This window comes from Andrena cerasifolii, chromosome 15 (assembly GCF_050908995.1).
Source record: "Andrena cerasifolii isolate SP2316 chromosome 15, iyAndCera1_principal, whole genome shotgun sequence".
NCBI classification, from domain to species: Eukaryota; Metazoa; Arthropoda; class Insecta; order Hymenoptera; family Andrenidae; genus Andrena; species Andrena cerasifolii.
In genome coordinates, this window is record NC_135132.1 from 6013931 (window position 1) to 6039099 (window position 25169).

Genomic DNA, 25169 nt, shown 5'->3' on the forward strand with positions numbered 1-25169 from the left:
CAAATCAGTTGATTAACATATCCCATCCTCGAAACTGTACGGTTCACGGGGACGTACAACCGTGGGAATGCATTGGTCAGGTTGGCCTGCCACGAACAGAAATTTAACCGTGCGTGAGATCTGCGCAGTGTGCATGATTGGCACGCATGCTGCGGCAGCACTGTGATAAAAAATCTCACAATCAACATCGCCGAATCCTATTGCGAGTAGCAACGGTATGAAGCATTGTCGTTTGAATTGCAGATCGCTTGATTACACCTCAGAGATTACGCTTTAGTCCACAAGTCTCAAGTCACTATCCCATATTTGAGGTTAGGTGGGAGCTTCTTGGTATTGAAGGGCGCCTATGGTCGTCTTATACGGCGTAATTTGTAAGATAGGTTCTAACTTCGGGGCACCCACAAGAAAAGATGCAAAGGAGTTACTTGAAACGTAATCCTCATCGTGCAATGTCACTGCATGTAGCAGTAAGTTGGCTCTTATTTTCAACCTGCGATTTCTCTTGCTCCCACCCCCTAATATGGTTCCATTTCATAAAAAAATAGTCCCTGAAAAAGATTATTGCAATCGGACAACAGGAAAGGGTGCCGACCGGGCCTTAAAGTTTAGAATTCATCAATGGTTCGAATTTGAAGAATTTCTCAAAAATGGTAAGTCCTATCGAAATTTTGTTCAAATAATATTAAAAAGAGCGTTAAATTTTCTACAATTACTGTTTATATCATTTTTTCGTGCTTCCAATCATTTTTTAGATAATCACGTTTGAATATAGAGAGTTCTGCAGTTTGCGCGTCCCACCTGTACGGCGGTACGTGTTGTATACGCGCGTAGTGCCGACCTCTCTATATTCAAACGTGATTATCTGAAAAATGGTTGGAAGTACAAAAAAATTATATATACAGTAATTGTAGAAAATTGAATGCTTTTTTTAATATTATTTGAACAAAATTTCGATAGGGCTTACCATTTTTGAGAAATTCTTTAAATCCAAACTACTGATGAATTCTAAACTTTAAGGCCCGGTCGGCACTCTTTTCTATTGTCCGATTGCAGTATACTTATTCAGGGACCATTTTTTTAATCAAATGCCACTGTTCTAGGGGGTGAGAGCAAAGAAATACAAAAAAAAATTTCAACACGTATAAATAAGGGCCACCCTACTATAGTAGCCACCCCACCTAACTATGCCAAACTCAACTAGACGTTCTTGAAAGTTATCTGCATCGCATTCTTTCGCTTTTGTAATCAAAACTGGAAGCACACGTATCAGATTCACTAAAGGCAGTCACTGAACCTAAAGGAAAGTGTCTTTTTAACGAAACACAGAGAGCGAAGAAGATACTAGCGTGGACTTGGTAGATATTTCAAGCACGCGAAGGAAACGTTCATGAATTGTCAAGCATTACTCCCTTGTAATTGGAACATGTACTACTCAAAATAAAAGAACACAGTATTTCGAGTGTAATCCTTGAGGATCCCTTACTTGGAACTCCAAACCTGCCCATGTTCCATCAGGCAGCAAACGTAATTAGTGGCCAACAAGTTCACTTCGGAACTGGGAGTTTCGGCTATGCAGAATCAAATTAATTCTAAACACTGGCCCGTTTGTATATTCAAAGGAATTTGCCTGCGGTTACATGAACCTACTCCGCGTTTTGCAGGCGGAACAATTACAATTTAACCTGCAAAAATAGTCCTACCAGGCGAAATGTCACACATGATCCCCCACCCTAGTAACACTTCTTTTGAGGATGGCGTGACTTCGTGAAATAAAAATCCTTTGAATACCTCACCTGTGAATTAATCTAGAGACTGAAGGTAACCTATTCTACTGCTAAAATTGCAAGACAGATAAAGTGAAGATTTGGTGCTGAACTATCATGCTCGAATGTGCTATGTCTATCTTGGTTGGTGCAGTGTCAAGCAGGAATTGTTTCACGTAAAATGAACTTACTGTGTAGAGGGATCTATTCTCCTTGTTTTCCTATACCTACCCTTGATTTTAAAAAATATCGGACTAATTCTTCGATAGCAATTGCTGTATTCGCGTCTTAATCATCAGAATTTATTTTTTGCTGAAGAATATTTAAAAGAAAAATCACTCAATTGGCAATCTCGGATTCTGATGGAATTTGGCACATGGGTACAGTATTAGAAAATATTTGATAATTAATTTTTTATGTGTTGTTATTTACGTTCAAGAGATAAAAACTGTGGTTAAAATTCGGGATAGAAAACCTATTTAGTTAAATCGATCAAATTTGTGGTTAGGGCTTGTTATTAAAACTTCTTCGTATTCGATATTTCTTTCTAGTTGCATTAGTGTGCGAGAAATATAACTAAAAATAGGTTTTCTATCCCCAAGTCTTAGGGTAGCTTCTCATAAATATGAATATGATTTGACAAAAAAAATATGTGTCGAATATTATCTAACACGCAACCCACGTGCCATTGATCAAAATTGGCGATTGTCACGTTGAGGAAGACTCGAGATACACAAAATTGTGAAAAAATAAAACTGCTAAAAGCAGAGAAGTTAACTTGCTAACTGCAAAAAAGTATTATGTAACATTAGGTATCTAGAATCACTGAGAGGACCTTGCACATCTTTCAAAAGCAATTCGTAAATAAAAATTAAAAAAAGGTCCCTGCCTTTTACTTTAAATATTTATTAACCCTTTAAAAGACTTTAAAATCTTAAGGTCCTCAGTAAATCTACCAAAGAATCTTCCATAGTAACGCAAACGCTACCCAACCCCAAAGATCACCTCAACCAGGTGACGAAAATCATGAAACCCAGTTCTATGTCCTGTAGATCAATCAATCCCTCCAGAAGCCAACACCGATCGGGGTCTGTATCTCTATCATGTTATCTACTCACTCTAAGAACACCTCGGATTCGCTTCTCGGTAACACCAACCTCGGCAGAACTATAGCCTTCTTGCGCCTGGTCTTCAGAGTCTGCGCGGAGAATTGGAACTCTGACGATTGCACTGGCGAATGGGGGCTCAGTATGGTGATCTTCCTGTCGCTACCACCTGGACTGGTCAGCGAGAAGACGTTGGACGGCGGTGGTAGGCTTAGATGCTGCGGTAGCTTTCTCTCCAAAGCAGTGCTTGCGAACAGCTCGCGCCTGACCTCAGCGTTCAGGCTTTCCTCTCTGTGGAGGCTCTCGCTGCTCTTGGACTCAACAGTGACGATCCTCTTCATGTCCTTGGTGGACGAGGTCAAGAAGCTCCTGTAGTGGCTCTTGGCCCTAGCCACGTGGGTCTCTGACGACAGGGACAACGACTCCAGGGACTTGGAGTCGTCGCTGTAGCGATCGTCAGCGCTGAGGAAGTTCCTCGAGGTCCGCAGGCTCTCCATGGACCTGGCCATGATCTGGCCGGCAGACCCGGTGGTCAACAAGTGTTGTTGCTGCTGCCCCTGCAACTTGGAGAGGCTCTTCACCTCTGGTTCGTACTCCTCCTGGCTGGATGACGACTGCGGGCTACGATTGAACAGTCCAAGACGTGTGGCAGACGACTTCACCTCTTCGTTCACCCTCAGGCGGGTCTTTATCAGCGAGCGCTGGCGATTCATCAGCAGCGACTCCGCTTCCTCGGGGACGTCCAGGGAGTAACGGTCCGTCCCTGAGATCCTGTTACCCTTCTCATCAGTGATCAGAGGTTCAGGAGTCTCCTCGTCCTTCGGGATGTTCTCTACCTCGCTTTCGGAGGCGCACTCCATGGTGTCGGAGTCATCTGTGGAGTTTCGATGAAGGCTCTCGATTCTAGAGATCCTGGACATGAATTTTGAGGTGGACACCACGGTCCTGGTCTTTGATTCCTTGCGGGACACCTTGTTCACCAGCGTCACAGACTCGCGTTTCTCGTCGGTATCGTCGTCGTCCATTTTGCGGGAATTTCTTGGGGCAGAGGGGTTTGTCCTGGAGAATCCGTCAACGAGGATGGGGACTGTCTCTCCCGGCGGCGAGAAAGTTGGGGATGAATGGGCTATGGGGATTCAGATGAAGAACGAGGAGGGAGATCTCGTTCAAGTTATTCCTCGAGCAGCTTTGGCAGCCTGGCAGCTTCTGTTAGGGATAGTCGAGTCCTGTTTCCTCTTGGATTTCTGGTTTCATCTGAATAAGAATAACTTCCACGACTTCGGTCTTCCCGCCGCCTGGAATCTGCTACGCTAGCTTGCCCACTGAGACGCTGGCAGGCTGAAAGAGTTAATGCCACTTTCTCACAATGATCCGCTGTAATCGCGTGAACCTTTCGTTTGGAGTACCTCTGATAACCGGGAATCACTTCCAGATGCTACAGAAGCTTTAAAAAATTCTGACTTTATCTGGGATTAAAATTCGAAGGAAGTATTTAGCTTTCCTTCATTCCATATTTAACTGATCAGTATTCAAGGACACTACTAAGCTTCCTATATATTTTGGGGCACGTTCTTTAGAAAACATCATTTCAACCTGCATCTCGTGGATACCCAAAGCGGAACATATGCAAACTGCCTACCTAACCCGAGGAAATAAGGTCGATTCACTTCAATCTTTAGGATTAAATGAAATTCTTAGGAGCTAAACGCTCCAAGGAAGCAGACGGTCATTCAGACGGATATTAGATTGTCGTCACCGTAGGAATGCCGCAATCGCATTAACCCGCCCGCGAGGACACCCAATGGAATCGATACTAACGACGATTGAACCGACGACTGATGCGGAACGGATCAGTGTTCTGGTTGAAGGCTCGCGTTGTGCGCGTCATTTTTCATAGTTTAATGGAACTGGAACGGCGCCAGCTTTCAGAGCTCGAGAAACGTCCGAAGGATTTACGGAAAATTAATTCCACTGACAGAAAGGCTGAACCCAGACGAAGTTAGTGGGACTACCCTGTTACTACCAATGTTACTGTACCCTTCATTGTTTCTTTGTACAATGAGAGACAAACAGATGCTACGGTGCAACGCGTAGTAGTCCATGTTTTACACGTCCGTCGGTGAAGGTGGGTCAATTTTGATCCGTAACCCGTATTCGTTAGTGGACAACTCACAGGATGTAACAAATGTTTTAAATATATATGTCAAATACGTTATGCGTTGTACCTATATTGTATATTTTTTGTAAATAAATAAATCGTACGTTTGTACTCCAGAAATATGTGTACTTTCATTTATTAAAATTAAAATCTGACAAAGTTCATTCTCTGACGCCCTGGTGAATAAATTTTACTGTGGGTCAGAAGTGACCCGGTTCCACCTCTCGTCTCACCGTCTGATCTCGATTAAGAACTAAATAAGTTCCAATATACGGAATGTAATATAATCTCTGGGAAACATTTCAGTGATAAACACAGCCCTAAAAGTGGATACAAGAAATTCCAGTACTGCTTTTGATGAACTGGGCTGATATAACTAATTCCATTGGACTGTGAACTTTGTTCATTAATGAAACAATATATTCTGTGAATCCAAGTAACACCTGCGTGTGTCAAGAAGGTAAAAAGCAATCTTGTATTGGAATGCAAGGGGGACATTTTGAGCACCTTTTGCAGAGGTTGCTAGGAAGCAGGAATGGTTGTAACTTGGTGACAAAGCAAAACTGGACTTATTTTATTGTTTTTTAGAGGTGACTCTATTCTTAAAGTGGTTCCTATATATTATGAGACACCCTATATATGGCGCCATAGGTCATTCAGTCTCGACCCACAGACGCTTGAGAGCGCAGTGTGAATTATTTGCAAGGTACCTGCTGAAATGACACAGAAACTGCAATGAATCTGTGTGAAGCTTATCAACCACATTATCTGACCTCTCACGTAAAGCAAACAGATGTGCCTCACGTAACATCAGTTTATCGAGGCTCTAAGCAAATAAACCTCCACCTTTGTTGCCTGTATCTGGGTAGGAGGCGTAAAGATGAGCTATATTACAAGAATACACTGTACTGCAGAACCGAATTCTTGCTACGACCTGGATTTCTGATATGTGAAAACCTAACTATAACGTGTAATCCTCAAAGGGTATCTAACGGCATCTGATAGAATGAGAGTAATCTTAATACTTAATTGTGAGACATGGTAATGAAACTTCGTGTAAATCTAGACCCTGTAATGCAGGAGAATTGCTGAGGAACATAGTCATTAACAACATACTTGCTTGTCTTTGGTTATGACTGAGGACTACAGTGAAAAAAGATCAGCTAGGTGCTCAAAGACACTATGAAGCTATTCCTCCATCATAGCACTTGACTATATAATTTTCAAACACAAGTCCAGATATCTGTATACCTCAACTGTGCTTATAAGCGAAACTCATTATCCCACAAAGGAAACATAATCTCCAAACACGAGATCTGTAGATATTTAAGTCTTTAACGACTGCAGCGTTAACCTGACGTCTCCAGGAACCAGAAACAAGTATAACGCGGCATAAAACCTGCGTAATACTTATATAGAAGGTGATCAAGTTCAATTAAAAAGATATAAGCATTTATGTAAACTTGCTACATTTTGTAAATTCGCTATGCAAATTCGATCAGAAAGTAACGTGCTGAATTTAATTATGGGTACGAGATGGCGTGATTAATTAAACCCTCCCGATTCGGGTCGAATTTTGCATTTTTATTGTGCCTCAGTACCGCTGAATGATTTATTCCCGCGGTAATTATAAATGTTTCGTCAACGCGGCGGATAAATGAGTTTCCCTTGGGAACAAATGTGATGAAGCTCCACGTGGCTTATGAAAATTTCCGCCCGACGTTAGTCCGAGCACTTTTTAATCAACTCTGGCAGAAATTCGGGGCACCCGATATTTTCACGATTGAATTTTAAACTTCAACTGATTCAACCGGCGAGCCAGTTTCACTTTGTGGCAGCTTTTCTGCAGCTTCTGGCAAACGATCTCGCGGTTTTTCATTCAATTTACCTTGCCCTACGCCCGAATAACGTACTGAAACCGAATTTCACTGAAAACACGATTAGAATTTGCAATTTAATTTTCCCCTACGTCGATATTAAATGTAATACCCCTAGCAAGTAAGTAGGAATATTGGGTGTATCGGAAATGGCGGTACAACCGAAAAGGGTGTAAAAAAAAATAATACAGTAAAATTGATTTTGAGAAAATCGATTTTTGAAACTTATTTAGTACTTGGCTAAGAATTGAGTAGAATAGGGGAGTAAGTATGGTATAATTGCGCGTGAAATGGATCCCTGCCCAAAAATGAGTCGAAACTGTGCAATAACTTTTTTTCAAATGTGGCTTAGTTTCTTCAGAAAAAAAAGGCAAATCTTATTCCAGTTTTGTATGTTACAAAATCTTTATCTCGAATATTATCCATTATTATTCCTCACTATGAGACATGTCAAGAGACTCGAGATACGAAGCATTTGAATACGTTCGATCGATATAATTGGACTCTCGAAACGTGCCGGAGGGGTAGAGGATAATGATGCCAGCCTTGATTAAAATCAGGGGACAAATTGCCCGCATCAAATTAGATTGTCTAATTCGGCAGGTTCTGCGGTTTCCCAGGGCGTAATTTAAACGCAGATGGACCATGGTTCTGCCACAAACAACAAAGACAATAACGTCAACGTCTGTCGTGTACCAACGCCTGGCAGCTTTCAGCTGAAAGTGGTGGTTAAATATAGATCAGCCCAGTAAAAGATGGGAATGCATTCGGTATTATGGGACACCGTCGTATTCCTGGATGTTCTACGACACCTCGATGGGTGGCCATCCCCTGGACTGCATTTCTAAGTTTATTTTTAAGCGCTGGCCTCCCATGTCGAGGCTCTTATCTGGGAGCAGTGCTGGGATCAAGGATTCACTATGTGGATGGGAGACAGTTTTATATATAATTTGTCTTTTTAATGGAGCTGGCCAGCACTTGCTAAGTAGTGGAGCCACTGAATGGGAGTGATGGGACGAAATTATAGAAGTCAAGCAACATAGGAACATCTGAGCATCTAGCACTGATGGTGCAGATGGGATGTCTGAACAGGTACTCTTGAAACTGATGAGACTCAAGAATAGATAGACTGAGAGAGCAAATGTTGCGACTGTTGGAACAAGTACCAGATGAAACAGAATGCTTGTACGAAACGTCACACCTGAATAGGCGGAATTAGTGTAACAGATGTGGTACATGTGGCGGAGCAAGTGGGGCAGGTGGAATCACTTGAACAGCTGAGGCAGTTGGAAGAAACAGGGCAGTAATGCAGTTGATGTATTAGGTGGGACAGAAGCAATAAACAGATCAGACAGATAAACTTAAGGAGCAGGTACGGGTAAATAGGTGGGACCATTGAGTGTCGAACTGACTAATCAGGAACTCAGGGATATATTCAGCATACTTCCTAGATATTACTGCCCTAGGACATGTGTAGAAATATGATCAAATAAGTGATAAGGAACCCATTTAGTGACTTGGACCTCAGTGATATTAGAATGTCCCTTAGATTAGCTTGATCTTTGCAAGACTCAAGAAGCCCACAGTTAAAAAAACCTGGAAGACTGAATCCAATTCAAAATACGACGAAGCAAGTAACAATTGTACCCCAATAATCCGTCTGCTTAACCCAGCTTCAGTTAATGTACACGATGCGCCGCAAATGCGCTATATGCCCACGATAGAAATCAACCGCGAATTAAACAATAAAGCAGCAATTACACGGTGAGCTCCCAGTGGCACTATACTAAACAGGGCGAGGTATTTTCGAGCGTACAGGAGACAGATACTAATTCATACACGACAGTGACCGTAAATCACGCCGAGCGTACGATTTATAAGCTTGCTTTACATCGTGCCTGGTGGCTTCATCCGCCTCCCGAGCGTTCCTCAAGCATCTTTGTTTGTTTTCCACCGCCATGGCTCGCCGGCTAAGTTTTCTTTGTTAAAAGGATCCCAACAAAGAGATGGCCGGGGTCAGTGAGGGAAAACAAGTGGTTTCGTTAACTGCCGATGACCAAGACTAAATTTACTTCACGCTCTAATTCAACTCCCGGGGCGATGTTATTGTGTAACATCGACTGGACTTGGGAACCAATTCGATTGTTCTGGACAAATAAATACCGACCGTTTGATAGTCGTCGATGCAATTTCACCACGCTCCTCGCAGTACTGTTTTATGGATAGGCGTGAGTTTAAATGGTAACAAAGGACTTTCAGGTGAGACATTCCCACTCGGCGAATTCGATGGTTTTAACACATCTCTTTTTACTATTGATATGATGAGGGGAGTGCACCAGGTTCAGGTCACCGATTCAGTTCAAGTTCCGCATATAATTGAGGAACAACATGGAGAATAATGTAGCAAACCTGTATAGGGTTCCATTCTCAAAAGTTATTGGGAAAATCAAGCTCGAGTGTTTGCTTTTTCGACACTCTCGGTATATGCCTTCGAAAGTGTACTTCAAACACTAATCCCACACGTATGTATTCATTTTTATTTATTCTCCTGCTTCAGTCTTCATCAGCGTGACCTATTTTTTAATTCCAACGGGTTTGAGAGCCACAGAATGTGGGCTGCCAAGTTTACAGATGTTCTCGTTCTTCAGCATGGATTTTGTACTCTTTGCTCTTGTAACTATCTACTGTGCAGTGAGTAAAGAGTAATGGAAGATTTCAGAAAAGCTTGAGAAAGATTAATGGTTTTATTCTTTTTACTACTGTAGGCGAAAAAGAGAACCTCGGGCGATGGGATTCGAACCCAAGCGCTGCAGGTCCTCTGCGTACTGGCTAGCCGCGTTACCAATTCCCCCAACGCCGACTCTCTCTTCCGAACTCTACAAATCCCGACGCCAACGGGGCGTTACCTATGTGCCAATCGCACCATAGGACATTCCCAAACGCCGAATGCCTACAGTACAATCCTAGGGTGCTGGCGCAGTCATTCATTTTTCCCCCTCACGTCAGGGGCGTAACCAGGATTTCATTCAGGGAGGGGCAATAAATAGTGAACTCGAATTTTGAATTTATGTACGTAGTTAGAATTCACAATTTAAATTATTTTTAGTTTGTAAGAAATTAATTTTATTTTGGACGAATGATTAATTTTTTTCCCTGTGTCAGTGGGGGGATCCCTTGGCTACGCCCTTGGGATCTTTTAACAGAGAAAGTACACCTGCTTTCATTCCTCTCTTTTATAATGGGCGGCACAATCTTATCCGTTATTTTAAGTGCCTCAATGTAACTCGTGAAGCGAGGCTCGTTATCCCCAAGGAAATGTACCCCGCGGCGCTGATTTAACATTTCCCCAGCATGTATTTGCGGGGACAGCTAATTATCGACGGACCTTTTACACTATTGATCCATTACGGGCAAGAGAAAGGCAGACGCAGGGAATAACAATTTCATAAAACTCCAACTAATTGGAAAGGGAATATACTCTGACGTCGCTGTGCATTTTAATATACCCTTGGGGTTTAATCCTGCGAAATTATAGAGTAAAATTATGCCCCGCAACTGGAAACGGAAACATGGCGCGGAGCTATCCTTCAGCAGGAAACTCTAAAATAAATGTTTACGCGCTTTACTAATAATTAACAAGAGACCTAGCACCCAGGAGCATTCGAGGAACCCTAATGAAGGTTTAAACGACGCGGAAAGCTTAAATTATAGAGTAACTGAATATTTATAGAGGCAACAGGTAAAATTACATATTTGACAAGTGCAAAGTAATTCAACAAAACATGAAAACTGAATTTTTCAAGTTAAAGTTGAAAGAAAGTGAACACTATAGCTGATTAAGGCTATTTAAGGGCCACTTTTAAAAGATTGAGCAGTGGGCGTGGTCTAGCGCTAAGGTGGGAGGTGCTTAATCGGTGTGGTGGGGGGTTTTAAGTGATATAGTGGGGATAGCCCCGCCTCCGCAGCCTTGGACAGCTACTAGAGAAGTCGGAGCATAAGTTTGCAGCTATAAATAAATTTGTATAAAGGATGTAACGGTAATATATAGCGCTAAAGTCCAAGAACGATTAAATTAATGAGATCAAGACTGAAGAAGGCTTACAAATGAGTATCATATTAATAGCGATAGCGTTTCAGGGAAGCAATAAATTTCGATGAAGTGTGCCAGGAAAGCGTGCCAGAATTCCGAAAGAATTCCTTCTTTCAGGCGTAAAGGGACTCGGTTGGGAGTCGACATTTACCGATTTAACGCTTTAGGAAGCAAGAAGACGCCTACGCCCGCCATTTAACTTTGCTGGGGCGATTTATCGTCCCCTTTCGAACGAAGATACCGCTATATCGTCCTCGCAGTCGGCCTGAGCTGCCGCTATTACTTAGCCATCCTGCTGACGGTGGAATTATCGCGAGAGTTTGTGAAAATAATTATTCCATACAGGGTGACTTATTTCACTCTGTAAATGAATTCAGCAAAAGCAATGTTGAATCGAAAAAATGAGACGCATGGACGTTGCAGAAAATTGAGAGGTTGGAATTCTAAAAATTTTTTGAAAAATTCTCCAAACATATTTCAAGGTTATTTGCGGATTTTCAACTGGATTTAATTTTTTCTCTTAGTAATGCAAATAAATAACTGCTTAAAGCTAAGATGTAGCAGAATAAGGAAAAAATATTAAAAAAGTATGATAAACAGGTTTTGACTTTGAAAATCTGTGTCAAAGAATCCTGAAGGGCAAGACAAATTCTGCGGTCAGATTTGAATTCAGCACGTTAAAATCTGTAGGAAATGATGTATAACAAGTCAAGGAGAAACTACAACGGAAACATCGTAATTTTCTGCGAAAATATCAACTTTGATATAGACGGTCAAAACTTTGTTTGTCATACTTTTTCAATAATTTCCCCTTATTCTACAACATCTTAGTTTTAACGTCGAAAAAGATTCATCCCTCTATCTTATCTCTGTCAAAAGTTCTACAGTTTTGACACAAAAAAGCGCAGCTTGTTCCGCTGTGCGGCGTTGGGTGAATGGATAACGTGGCTGGCCAGTACACAGAGGATCCGCAAGAGCTTGGGTTCGAATCCCATCACCCGAGGTTTCGTTTTTTCGCCCACACAATCTTTCAAAAAATTAAGAATACTTCAATGATTCGATAAGTATAAAACAGAAAACGAATCTCGACTGGTAAAAATGTGAAATAAAGCGACCTCCCTCCCAACGAAAAGGATGTAGAATGTCAAGGAAGTATGTCATGCGGAACGGTCGTGTATCCTCAGTTGAAACGAAGCAAATCAGAGCGCTACATTACCAGAAGCTAGCTGCTTTAGCGATAATAACAATCCAACTTCATGAATAAAGTTGCTCGGAGCTGCTTATCGGATTCAACCTGATAACGTTCTACCGTATTGGAAACCATGGAATAGCGATCAGGACTCCGAGATAGCACGCTCCGTTGCATTCGAATCTAGGTTCACTCGCGCAGTTTGCCCTTAACCATTCTCTGCTACGAAGGGAAGCTTTTAGGAAAATTACCAGGAGCAGCGGGGGGAAAGGGTATGCCTAATCCAACGACAAAATCAGCCCCAAAATCAAATCCCTGAATCTCACCTAACCGTGTAATTATAATGAAATAATTTTACACCCGATATAATTCTTCTTTTAACAGATCAAATAAGCCATATAACACACATTCATGAATAAAAATTCATCTCGGCGCACAGCGGAAGGCGTATTCTCAACAATTGAAGAGTCCTCGTAGAAAACACTGTAAGTACCAAAATAAAATGGAAAAATATATTTTATCAAAAAATGTTCTACGTGGCAATGGTAATATTATATTATTGAATTTTATTTTTGGCACTTACAGTATTTTCAACAAGAACTCCTCAATTCCGAACCCAATATAATCAATTTCTGAGAAAATTCATAGTTCTTCTGACAGTACATTTTAAATTCTTAATTATTCTTCTTCCTACGTCGAAATCACTAAATAAGCAAAAATAATTATGTTTAAATATTTTAAAGATTTTAAACATTAGAATTCACAATCCCCATAGAAATGATTTGGGGGACACAAAAGTCTAACATGAATATCCCAAGGAAAGCAGGGATTAGGCCCTTTGCTTCCCCAGGAATAGTCACAGGTCACGAACTCGATACAGTTTATCGTCGGAATTCGGCTTCCACGCGAAGCTTCTGTTCGGAGCCGTTTCCTGGATGATTTAGGGGTTTCAGAGGCCATGCCAGGACACCAGCTGGCTCACCTAGATTGCCAAAGTTCTAGGTCAGCCAATGGTTCCACTCCGCGGGACTGGAATCGTCACGATAATATGCAGCTACGTGACTGCAGTCAACTGCATGCATCGATCAAACCTTTGGAAATTTGTTTGCGTGCACAGCTCTATCATTGCTGTTCAATAATTCACGGTAACTTGGACAGAGCGCTCTCAAACTCGACGGAAGAGACTGCTCAACAACTTTGGTTCCCTAACTTCCCACTTTTCAGCTGAAGAAAATGAGCTGCTAGAACTCATAATAATTTAACTACATAACTAAAAGCCTGTAATAACACAAATATCCCTACTTTATTAGAACCCTTACAGTCTGGAATGTATTCTAGAATTTTTCGTTCAAAGAATGTTAAAAAATAATTATGTAAAATAATAATAAAATAAATAAATAGCTATTGAAAAATTATTTTGAATACATGCTTTAATTTCTAAATTGAAGCACTTTTCTGGCAAGCTAATTTTATAAATTGAACTTAATATAAATTAAAAAAAAATAAGTCCCTTCGTACAAAAGTTACTAAATATTTATAGTTAGAAACCGATCTGGCTCACGCAGATTCTGCACATAGCACATCGTTGTCATAAATTGGGTCTGTGAGAAAGTTTCATTGTGTCTTTACCCTGCGTTGATCCTTAGATACTGAACTCTTCAGAAGTTATCTGAAGAAACGGAATAATGCTACTACTTCTTTGGTTTGAAGAATAAAATTAAAAGGGGCGAATGCTTCCTGAGGAACATGGGAAGGAATTTGTCGACTGAAGAATTGTATTCCATCTAGCTGAATGCTTTAAATGTGAATGGAGTGCAAAGCCAGCTTCTATCTGTGTGATTTCTATATTACTATATTCAGTGGAAACTTTGAACATAATTGGACTGCAGAAATTCACCAACATTCTTTGTTTAATGGTACGACTAGGTCATTACGTTAATGAAGTAAAGAAACTTCCCCAAGCTATGCGGTGGCTCATTCCCAGTGACACCAGAGTAATTTGTAAATGAACGAGCAATGCCACTAGGTGGTAGGAGATTAAACAGTACATTGTCGAAATAATGATATGCTTTGTTTTGAAGCTTCGTATAGGGGAATTGAAGCTGAGCCCTCTGTGACGTACTGTGACTGCGACTATTAATAATTAACGCAGGATTGAACAACCCTGGGGAATGGATGAAACAATAGCGAAATTAGGGATATTTGTCTGAAATCATATGCTTGATAACTTTTCGCATTTAAGAGACATACCCAAAACTGGGAGCAAAAGATATCACCCAATCAAATGCAGCTGAAAAAAAGTTGAGAAAATTGAATTTGGATTGAATTCTTAAATTTGGGCCCAACCCTCTGTCTTCGCTAAAATAAGGGACTTGACAGCATTGAGCGGGGTCTAATGGGGATAGGAATCTCATAGTAACTTATGTTTCAATCAATTCCTGTATGTTCACCAATTCATTGCAATCAGATAAGGGCCTGATTTGGGTTAAGTCCCATACTTCAGCCAAATCTCCTATTTTAATCAAGTATTTTACTGTGTTCAAGACATATGGCGTGCGGCTTGTATTTCAGACATGGTCCCAGGTGAGGCCCCTATTTTAGGCAAGTCCCATACTTCAGCTAAACCCCCACTACGATAAAGTGCTTCATCTCAGCCAACTAATCTGACTGAAATAAGGCTCCTGCCACCAATAAGGCCCCCATCTGAGTCAAAGCTGTATCAGATAAGGCCCTTACACCAGAGAAGGCCCCTATATCAGACAAAGCTCCTCCATCAGATAAGGCCCCTCTATCCGACAAGGCTTTTGTATTAGTCAAGGGTCCCACCTCAAATAAGGCCCCAACTTAGTCAAAATCTCTATATCAGACAAAGCTCTTATCTCAGTCAAAGTTCCTAACTGAGTTAATGCCTCTGTATCAGACAAGACCCTTACATTAGACAAGGCCCCTATATCAAACAAGGGTCCTCCACCACATAAGGCCCCTAAATACTGCAATTCCCTTACCTAAAGCCAATAACTTTTGCACAAACAATTCTCTCGCACATCCAGCAGTCCAAAGAACAACTGAATACAAACACTTGGCCCAGAAACTCCGTTTCACTAAACAAAATCAATAAAAATACTGTTCTATAATCAAAAACAATTACTAAATGAAGACACCCCCATAAATGATGTGCCATGCACTCCCCTAACCAGCGTGGCAGTTTCGAACGGTGCATCCGTTTAGAGTTCACCGATTCTCAGACTCCCAGCGACCTCGCCCTTCAGCGAATAGTCGCCCACCGGCGCCACGCTTACGCGTTTAATCGGCCGGCTAAAATCAGCGAGGCGCGTAGCTTTTGATGGTCCCACCAGTATCCTACACGATATCCGAGAACAATGCGTTAATTATTAAAATTATGGACCGAGCTCCCTGACTCGTCCCCACCCAGGTCGTCTCGAATTTCGAGGGACGCCTCTTCGATATCCAGTTTCCCAACACTTTTGGCGTTTCGTTAAATGTCACAGTACTTTGGTCTAGGAAATTCGAGCGCCAAGTAGAGAAAATGGGTGGGTCGTTTCAGGTTTCTCTATGGAGGCTAGTTTAAACAGACGATTTTTCAACCACAGAATTTAAACTCTTCTGGTAGCTCAGAAAAAAATAGGACAATATCGGCAATTGAAGGATCTACTGGTAAGTGAGAATCAAGTTGGGGCATTTTCTGTTTCTTTCGCATAGCTACTAAAATTCCGCTCAAGAGGGATTTTAAGTAACGAATACCTACATGAAAATACGTGGTATTTAAGCTTGCATTTTAAACAGTACTTTGCATTTTCTTGTGGGAAGAGCTTTCTGCAGGGACGAAGAATTTATTGGTCATGAATAATCCTGCTCCTTGGGGGAACTGGTGGAAACATGGGTTAAGCAGTTGCAGGGTTCAGCTTAAATTCCCCAAAGTCTGTCATTTATTAGAATTAGTGGAGGATTCTGGTGACAGTTTCCCGAAAGACCCAGGAAATCCTCTGGAAAAGTTCAAGGACCTGTCTACAACGTACCTGACCCCTGTTAAATATATGCTGGACACATTAAGTCGACTAAATCTTGAAGGGAAACAATATCTTTGAAGGAGAAGTTTATTGCTGGGAAGATTTAAAGTATGCTCTGGGGGGGAAGCAGTGTAAGAAGGAAGACAGAGGTGGAAATAAGCTTCTTGCTATTTCTATTTTGTAACAGGAGATAGAAGAATGTGTTTCCTGGGATTTAGAAAGGATCCAGGGAATTTCTTGGGAACGCCTCTGAGGAAACTGAGAGCAAAGAATAGAAGGTTCTAGGTTGTTTTGAAAACTCAAGAAACTCTGGATGAAAGAGTGATAGGGAATAAATTTTGGATTACTCTGTGCAAATTTTGAGTAACTCTCATCACATTTGAGGCAACACAGATCAAATTTAGAGCAACTGTGTCCAATTTTATAGCAATTTTGACCAAATTTAAAATTTTGACAAATATTTAATTAACTCTAAGTAATTTTTTAGTAAACTCCAAATGGCTTTTAGAAAATTTTCAATTATTCTAAAGAAAATTCTATAACAGTATTTCAGATGATTTTGAATAAACTTGACCTTTTGAGCAACTCTGAGTTTACTGTAAAAAAAACTTTGAGTCACGTTTCATGAAATTTTAAGTGCCTTAATGCAACCTCGTCAAAATTCTATCAAACTTGCATTCCAACCATCAGTAAACACTTTCAGAAAGCAATTACAAAAATTAACGCAGCTTCAATTAATCACTACGAAGTTAGCAGCTCTAAAGAAGCTGCAAATCAATGGGAACCCCTGATTTATCATAAAGAGGAGCTTGACTCGTGTGAAGATTAGCGCAAAGTGACGTGAAACACGTTCAAATCACACCTACACCACAGCGAAATTTATCTACGTCGCCGACCCGAACGCGAGGCTCTTCAACCTTCCTCTTTCCCATCTGAACCCGTCAGAACGATGCATTACTGTCCAAGGTAAACCAGAAGTAAATTTTTACGTGACAGGAAATAAGTACAAGACTGATGACGTTACTTGGGCCACAGAAAAGGAGCAGCTCTCGAAGAGTAATAGCCTTCGGCGACTTAAAAGCTTGCAAGTTGCTCAAACTTCCACTCAGAGTAGCTTGTTCAAAATAAATTCGAGGATCAAGTTTCCCGAAAGAGTCCACTGAAAGAAAGTGCCCTGAGTGCCATTGTTTGTCTGAACAACACTTTTTGTCGAATGAGAAACTGTAATGGGAAATAATAAACGTCATTGTTTTTTCAGGGCTGGTGGCATTCAGAACACTTTTGCATTTAATTAACCCCTCGTGGTCACACGGGATGCATTGTACACCAAGAATAATTTTCGAGTTAAAATGTCGTGTCTTTACGACTTCCAAAGGGAATTTATCGCAAAAAAATATAAAAAAAAAAAATTAAAAAATCGCTTTTTCCTACAAATTTTATCATATCAAAATTTACATTTCTAGAAAAAGACTATTAGATCATTATTGTGTAAGTATTACGAACGTACAATTATCACTGTAAAGTTAAAAGATTCAAAAATACGAAAATGGTAACTCAAAAAATGGCGCTGGGGTAAAGTGAACCCTGTGTGACCAACTTGTGATTATAAGAAGGTGTGACCACGAAGGGTTAAATATTATTACACACAGTGTTTCGTAATAGGAGACACAAGTGATTTTACGTGAAAAATTAGAAAAAGCAGAAAATGTGCGATTAAGTTTGTGCATAGGCTTTCTTTTTCGAAAAAAAAATCGAATTTATCTGCAAACATGGTATAAATGGGAATTAAACGAATCCTTGTGCAAAATTACGTCAAAACTGTCCAAAAACTTTTCTCAAATAAGGCCCCGTTTTCGAGAAAATCGATTTAAAATTAGGTGCGCGTTTACTCGAGAGATTTCGAAAAAAAATTCACGATACCAAAAGTACCTAAAACTCAGGGTATCTAAATCACAAAATAATTCGAAGCTACCCCCTATCTTATATCATCTTGCTTTAAAAAAATTTGAAATCGTGAGGATTTAACGAAGTAACGAGTCGCCTTGTTAAACATCTTTGTTGTTAAATATCTCCTAAACTATTAGGTGTATAGCAATGAAACCGAGCATGGGTGGTATATTTCATGCTTCTCTACCTACCCACGAAGTTACATTCAAATTGGAGCGAAACACTTCATGCAGTCCCCTGTCGAATGGCTCGAAGTACGAGGCAGAGGCAGGATGGACTCGCTAGCAAATTTTCCAGCAGGACGATTCTAAGAGATACGAGGCTCCTTCCGGCTTTCTCTTCTCATTTCCTGCATCCCCTTTCATCCCCCTTAATCTCGCCCAGGTGTTACCGTGAATTGTGTTACAGTGGGGGAACGCAGGCACTTGGAAAAAGAATGCAGCAGGGTTCCCACGAGAAAGGCTCGCAAAGGGAGATTGATATTGTGACTTACTAGATGGCGCAAGCGTTTCATGCGGCTGATGAAGACGTTAGTGGGAATTATAGGTAACTGTTTCCTTTACAGAATTTTTTATCCACAGTTTTACGAGTAAAGCGCTTAAATTAATAATTAAATGAAGCTCCTGGCGATTTTAAGAAAAATAATGTAAGGAAGATTGAAGCTTTAGTTAGAACGTGTGAATATGAATGCTCGAATCGATTTTTTTTTTAAATTGTTTGTTTGAAAAAAGCATTGTGATTTTTAGTTTTATAAATAAGTCTCTATTTTTTTAGTATTTTTTTATCTGTAAGTAATTTTGTTAATCAAAAATTATAATGTGCATTTGGAAGTTTATAATTTAAAGAATATTTAGAAAAAATTATGATAATTCGTCTAGTTCGCTGTGTAGCTGCTGTTGAACAAAGCAGGCTTACGTCGTCACGTAAGAAGTTTGCGGTGCCAAAAATATCTCCTCTTGTCCGAAAAATGTCCCTTCATTTTAAAAAAGAAAAAGTGTTTGAACTTTAATTCAACCCTGTCATCAGTTTTTTTTAATGATTAAAACCAAGCGGCTATTTAAAGTTTAAGGTACAGGTTAAAATGAGATAATTCTCTTTTTTGAATTTACGTTTAATTTGATGCTGCAGCTTCTGCGAATTCTTTATTGGAAAAATCGATTGTTTGAATAAGAGTTTTGGGGGAAAGTTTCTTAATTCCTTTGTGGGCTAAAAAAGTGTAACAATATGCCTGCGTTGCGTCGAGCAGAGTTCTATAACTCCATGTTGATGCAGCGAAGGTCTCTTGCACAACTCTTATATTCTACTTACAGAAGAAAAATATTACTATTTCTCCTTTTGTTCCATGGAGCAATGTTTCCAAAGTTTTTTGCCCCACCTTCGCAAACAAAGAAACTTTTACAATTTCCTTCTGTCATGTACTTCGTTGGAAAAGCTAGACGTTAAAAGTTCTCCAAGAATTACATGTTAATAAATAATTTAAAGTGTACTATTCATTTTTTATTTCCTGCATATTTGAAATATAATATTTCAACCCAAATGCCTTCTTATTCCCAATCCTATTGAAGTGAAAATATAGAATCCAGTCCTCTCTATTCCCAATTTGTTTGAAAAAGAAAATTTCAAAACATCCTCTTCTATTCCCAGTTTTGTTCAAATCAAACATTTCAACCCAACCCACTCTATGCCGAATTCTTTTGAGGCAGAAAATTTCAAAGAAACCCCTATTATTCACAGCTTTGTTCAAATTAAAAATTTTCATCCTAACCTGTTCTACTATTCCCTATTTTCTGAGAAAAAAAAAACTCACTCGAACCCTTTCCATTCCAAATTTCTGCGAAATCAAGAATATTTCCCAGGAATAGATTTGAACGCAAAAGGATTCGAGACAATTTCAGTTTATTGAGAATTCTCGATTGTGGGATAATTTTAAATCAGTAGAATGAATATGAATCATTTTGGAATTAATATTAAATTGCTTCGCAAATTCGTGATCTCTGAGAAAGCCAATCAAAATGCAGATACGGCGTAAACTCTCGACGCTGATAATTAATTATAGGCTTCCGCTGTACTAAACTTTAAATTACCAGCGAAACTGAAGCAACTGGAGTTTCCAGGAACTTCATCCTGCCGGGGTTCTAATTTGGCATAATTACAGTTACTACATCTGAAGCTCTCGTTGGATAATTCTTCCCAAACAGAAGAGAAATATTTATCAAAACAAAACTCGGAAATAGTAATTAAAAGGGGGAAAAATGAATTCCTGTGAAATTAACTCATAAATATTTTTATCCGGGGGACTTCTTTTTAAAAATCCCTGTGATTTAAAAAAATGGTCGAAGTGAAGAATGAAATTAAACTTATTCCCAAAATAATGGAATTAAACACATTAATTTTTACGTAGCAAAGTCACATAAGCACTTTTTTCCAGCAACGAAATGAAAAGAAAATCTCAACCCAAGTTGCAAATTAAATTACCACATAACATGAATGTATTTTTGAAACTAAATATTCAATTGATTATGAGCAAAAAACAGTAAAAAATAAGGTAACAAATATAAGAGATCGTAGCTGCACTTTAATGATGAAGCTTCAAAAATTAAAAAAATTAGTATATTCGTAGTGGCTCACAAAAGAAAAAGAAGAATGAAGGTCCAGGTTCCCTCGAAGAACGTCCAACCCCACACTTGTGTATAATACGCATCACGTGTCACCGACCTCTATCACTCACTTTCTACGGAATTCCCAAGTTATCCCTCCAGCAGTTGCCACTAAACTGACGAGGGCAAGAACGGCGACTTTTTCTGTAACCCTCGTCAAAGTGGGGGCATGGCTGTTAGTCGTGCTACCTGTCCCCCACCACGAAGGTTGTTTAACGTGTTCATAGAAGTTTGTAGTAGTTTATACCTCGTCCTTCAGGTTTCACAGACGAACAGATGTTTATATTAAGATTGCAAGGAGGCCAAAGACCGAATTGTTGAAGTACACTCGTGGGCATTAATTAAATAAAATATTTAAGAAATGATTGTTAAGTAACAAATTATCTTATTGGGCTAAAAGTGATTTTTAAATACTGCAGGGGTAGTTTATTTGAACAAGCAAATAATTTTCTTCTGAATTATTCTGTTATTTGGTTACTAAACAAAGGATTTTTTTTTCATTTTGTTTAATACTTGAATAAGTGTCTCTGAGGGCGAAGCATTTTGAGATCATTTTGAAATAATATATTTGGTTTTGGTAAAAAATGAGGTTATTCTTTCTAAGTCACTTGTAAAATAGAATTCAAATATTCTCCTTACAAATAATGTTTGCCTGAATCTCTTGAAGCAACAATTCTATTCAACTACAAATATGCTTTGATACTTCAATTATTCTTGTCTCGAGTTTTGCAATATTTTATCATAATGCTCCGGAAAATTTCGAAAACTCATAAATTCACGAATATGTAGCTGGTTAGCCAGACGCAATTTGAAATAACCACGAGGTGTATATTATGCTATCCCAATCTGTTTTCTACGAACAAACAAATTACAGAGACTCATAGAAGCTTGACTATCCACTAGACGAGGTCTCCCCTTCAAAATGTTAATGCACCCCTTAACATCAAGTTATGTTCCGGAGCCCACAATGCATTTGCATTTTAATACAAGTGTTGACGAAACAGACGCAAGTGACATGGCAAGAATCTTCGTATATAGTAGTCGGCGTAGAAATTGCTCCAGCTTCAAAATATCAATGTTTCTGGTTTAGCTCTCACACGAGTAGTGGCCAAAGCATCATTCATTTCAATGCATCAACAAATACTTCAAAATAAACGTACCTCCACTAAATTTTTAAATCGTCCACACATTAAACACACACAGCAATTTTTTATGTTATTTATTTTTATGCATATGTAATGACTTTGGTGATGAAACTACTAAAAGACCACGCTAAAATAATTTAGTGTAGGTACCACGTTTGCAATGTACATTGTACCAAACTTTATATTCATCAAAATATTTTTAATAAACCATTAAATCACGACTTCATAATTTCAGTTCATAACAAATACATTTTTATAAACTCAATTACCCTCCAATAATTCAATTACTTAAAAATGTTTTTAATAAACCAATAAATCACAACCTCAACATTTCAGTTCATAATAAATACATTTTTATCAAATCAATTACCCTCCAATAATTCAATTAATCAATCATTTTTTATAATTGATATATTTTACAACTTATTAGTATATATTTTTAATTATGAACCCTCCCTTCTAACAATTTTAGGCCCAATACCAATTTAATTATATTACACATACATTCACACATATTTACACTACTGTACACCGCCATATGGTAAGATGTCTCTCTATGTCGACCCGCATCAGCCCACTAAGAACGTGGCTGTGCGCAAATATCCGACGAACATCCAAGTTTCATCTTTCCTCAAAAGCTAGCTTCACCATCTTGCCGAAATTCTGCCACCGCGGCATGTCTTTCCGAGTTCCTAAGTCTTCCTATTCGCAGCAAATCGTCTATGCTGTTTGGTTGCATCAGCAGCTACGCCTGGCTTTCAAAAGCGAGACGGCGCGAACACTGGAGCGTTAATTTTCCAAAACGTCGCCTCTGAACGCCGTTCCCTGCGGCATCCTCGCGCGAACAAGGGAAAGAGGACACGGCGAAACGAGGGTGGCATGGAAAACGACCCACACGCCAACTTGGGGGAGGGGGGAAAGTTTTCCTTTATCGCAACGGTGAATCGCCGCGAATTCTCTAGGGTACCGTTTGAATGCAGATGCCGACGACCTGGCAGAAATTGCATTTCCTCGGGACCAAGGATTTCCCTTTCTCCGCTGAACTGGCTGGATCAGATACAGGGAGGGTGCACTTTGCTCTGGTTCGAAGGAGAAAGAACTTGCGCGATTAGATTCGGTTAATTAGGTAGTTGATATAGAGGTGACCGTCCATGAGGAACGTCACAAAGATTAATTGGGTTGTTGCTTGAAGTAGTACGTTGCAGGACAATTGTATTTGTATTTTTGTATTCCTGTTAAACAGGATGGCGCGTGCGTTTCAAAGCCTATCGCGCTTTATATTGCCCAAAGAACACTACTATTAGTAGTGTGCAGTAGTCTCGTTTTATCTTTGTTCCTCCTCTCTCTCTCCTTCGGGTCTCAGCAGTAGTGTGGTGCACCGGGAGAAAGGTGGCGGCGTTCACCCATCTTTCCCCAGTACCCGCCCAGTGATGTTTAACTTCGGTGATCTAACGAGAACCGGTTTCTCCATCACGGCTACGGCCGCTGGTGCAGGACAATTGTGAAATCAGCTATTTTGTAAGAAGCTTAACAATTTTACGAATTCTGAAAGTATGAATTTATAGGCTAAAGAATTTTTGGGAAATCGATTGCTAGGTCAACCGATTTTTGAGGTAACTGTGTTCGGAGCTAACTGATTCTTAAATTAACGGGAATCTAAGTAAATAGAATTTTTAATGAATTGTCGAGGATTTAAATTTTGGATGAATTCAATGTTAATCGAATTCTGAGTAGACTGAATCTGAGGCAACCGTATTCTAAGAAAATCGAATCAGAAGTCAACAGCATTTTTAATAAAAATAGTGCTGGACAAATAGCATACAGAACCAACCGAATTTTAAATTAACCAAATTGTATGTCAACCGAATTCTAAGTAAACCGAATTCGGAACAAATTGATTTCTGATCAGACTAAATACTTCGTAACCCGAATTCTCATTAAACTAACTCCTCTGGAAATTAATTTCTAAGCAAACCTAATAGACATCGCTCAAAAGAATTCTCAACAAAGGCCAACGGAAATCTAATTTTTCACAACCAACACCAAACCGAAGCAAAACCTCAACCAACCGAATTTTCGTTTACAATCGACAATGCTTGCCATTTGCCAACCCGGAAATTCTGATTTCAATGAAACGTCACGTGAATGTGGAACATATTGGAGTACGCTAGGGGCAATTTTTTCTACAGAAATTCAATCTGAAGGGGTGAAATCAGCTCTCAAAGTTATCGTATTTTCTCGATTTTTAATATAATTTTATTTCCGTTCTGAAACTGTGATAGAGCTTGAAAAACTTAATAATTCCCAAATTTAAATTATAGTTTAATAAGATATTAGTTCTATTAGAAAAATTAGGAGAAATTTTAGTTCCAATAAAAAATTTAGGAAAAAAGTTCTGATACAAAATTTAAGAGATATTTTAGTTCTAATAGAAAATTTGGGAGAAATTTTAGTTTTAATAGAAAATTTAGGAAATTTTTTAGTTCTCATAGAATATTAATGAGAAATTTTAGTTCTACTAGAAAATTTGGGAGAAATTTTAGTTGCAATAAAAAATTTAGGAGAAATTTTAGTTCTAATAAAAAATTTATGGAAAATTTTAATTCTAATAGAAAATTTAGGGAAAATTTTAGTTCTAGTAGAAAATTTAGCAGAAATTTTAATTCAAATAGAAAATTTAGGAGAAATTTTAGTTCTAATAGAAAATTTTAGTTCTAATAGAAATTTTAGCAGAAATTTTACTTCTAATATAAAAAATCTCGATAACTTTAAGGGTCGATTTCACTCCTCCATAGTGAACTCCCTTAGAAAAAGAAATTGCTCCTCGCATACCCCAATGTGCTCCACATTCGCACGAAGTTTCATTAAAATCAGAATTCTCGAGTTGGTAATGCCTCCTTGTAAGCGATTCATTTTCGCGGCCAGCGCCGAAACAACACGGACATCGGGGCGGCGGGATTATCCCTGACAGTAGGCAGGCTCGGTAACCGGAAACGACGCCGGATGGAGCGACACAGAGGAACGTACCGAGCGTAGGCCGTGTTTGGCGCAGAGTCAGCATTTGTGGAGGGCGGGAAACGAGGCCAGAAAGCTCGTAGGAGTCGCGCACGACGCGGCCTCGGGGTTGGAATCTGAAATTCATACGGGTTGGATGTTGGCCGTGCAACCGTGACCGTTCATCGCGACGCTATTTACCATTTCGAGGAAGC

The 25169-nt window shown here is 39.5% G+C and overlaps 1 protein-coding gene across 10 annotated transcripts in view; it reads right to left on the bottom strand.

Moving 5' to 3' along the window:
- Dnc (phosphodiesterase dunce) overlaps positions 1-25169 on the bottom strand; it is a 483414-nt gene that overhangs the window by 159913 nt on the left and 298332 nt on the right. For 5 of the 10 annotated variants that reach the window (XM_076827789.1, XM_076827787.1, XM_076827786.1 and 2 more), the window contains exon 2: positions 2882-4207. The exons of 4 other annotated variants lie outside the window; for them this stretch is intronic. In XM_076827789.1, the coding sequence (XP_076683904.1) occupies positions 2882-3894 (1013 nt within the window). In that variant the 5' untranslated portion in view covers positions 3895-4207. The remainder of the gene's footprint in view (positions 1-2881; positions 4208-25169) is intronic. One more of the 10 variants, XM_076827788.1, reaches the window with a different exon arrangement.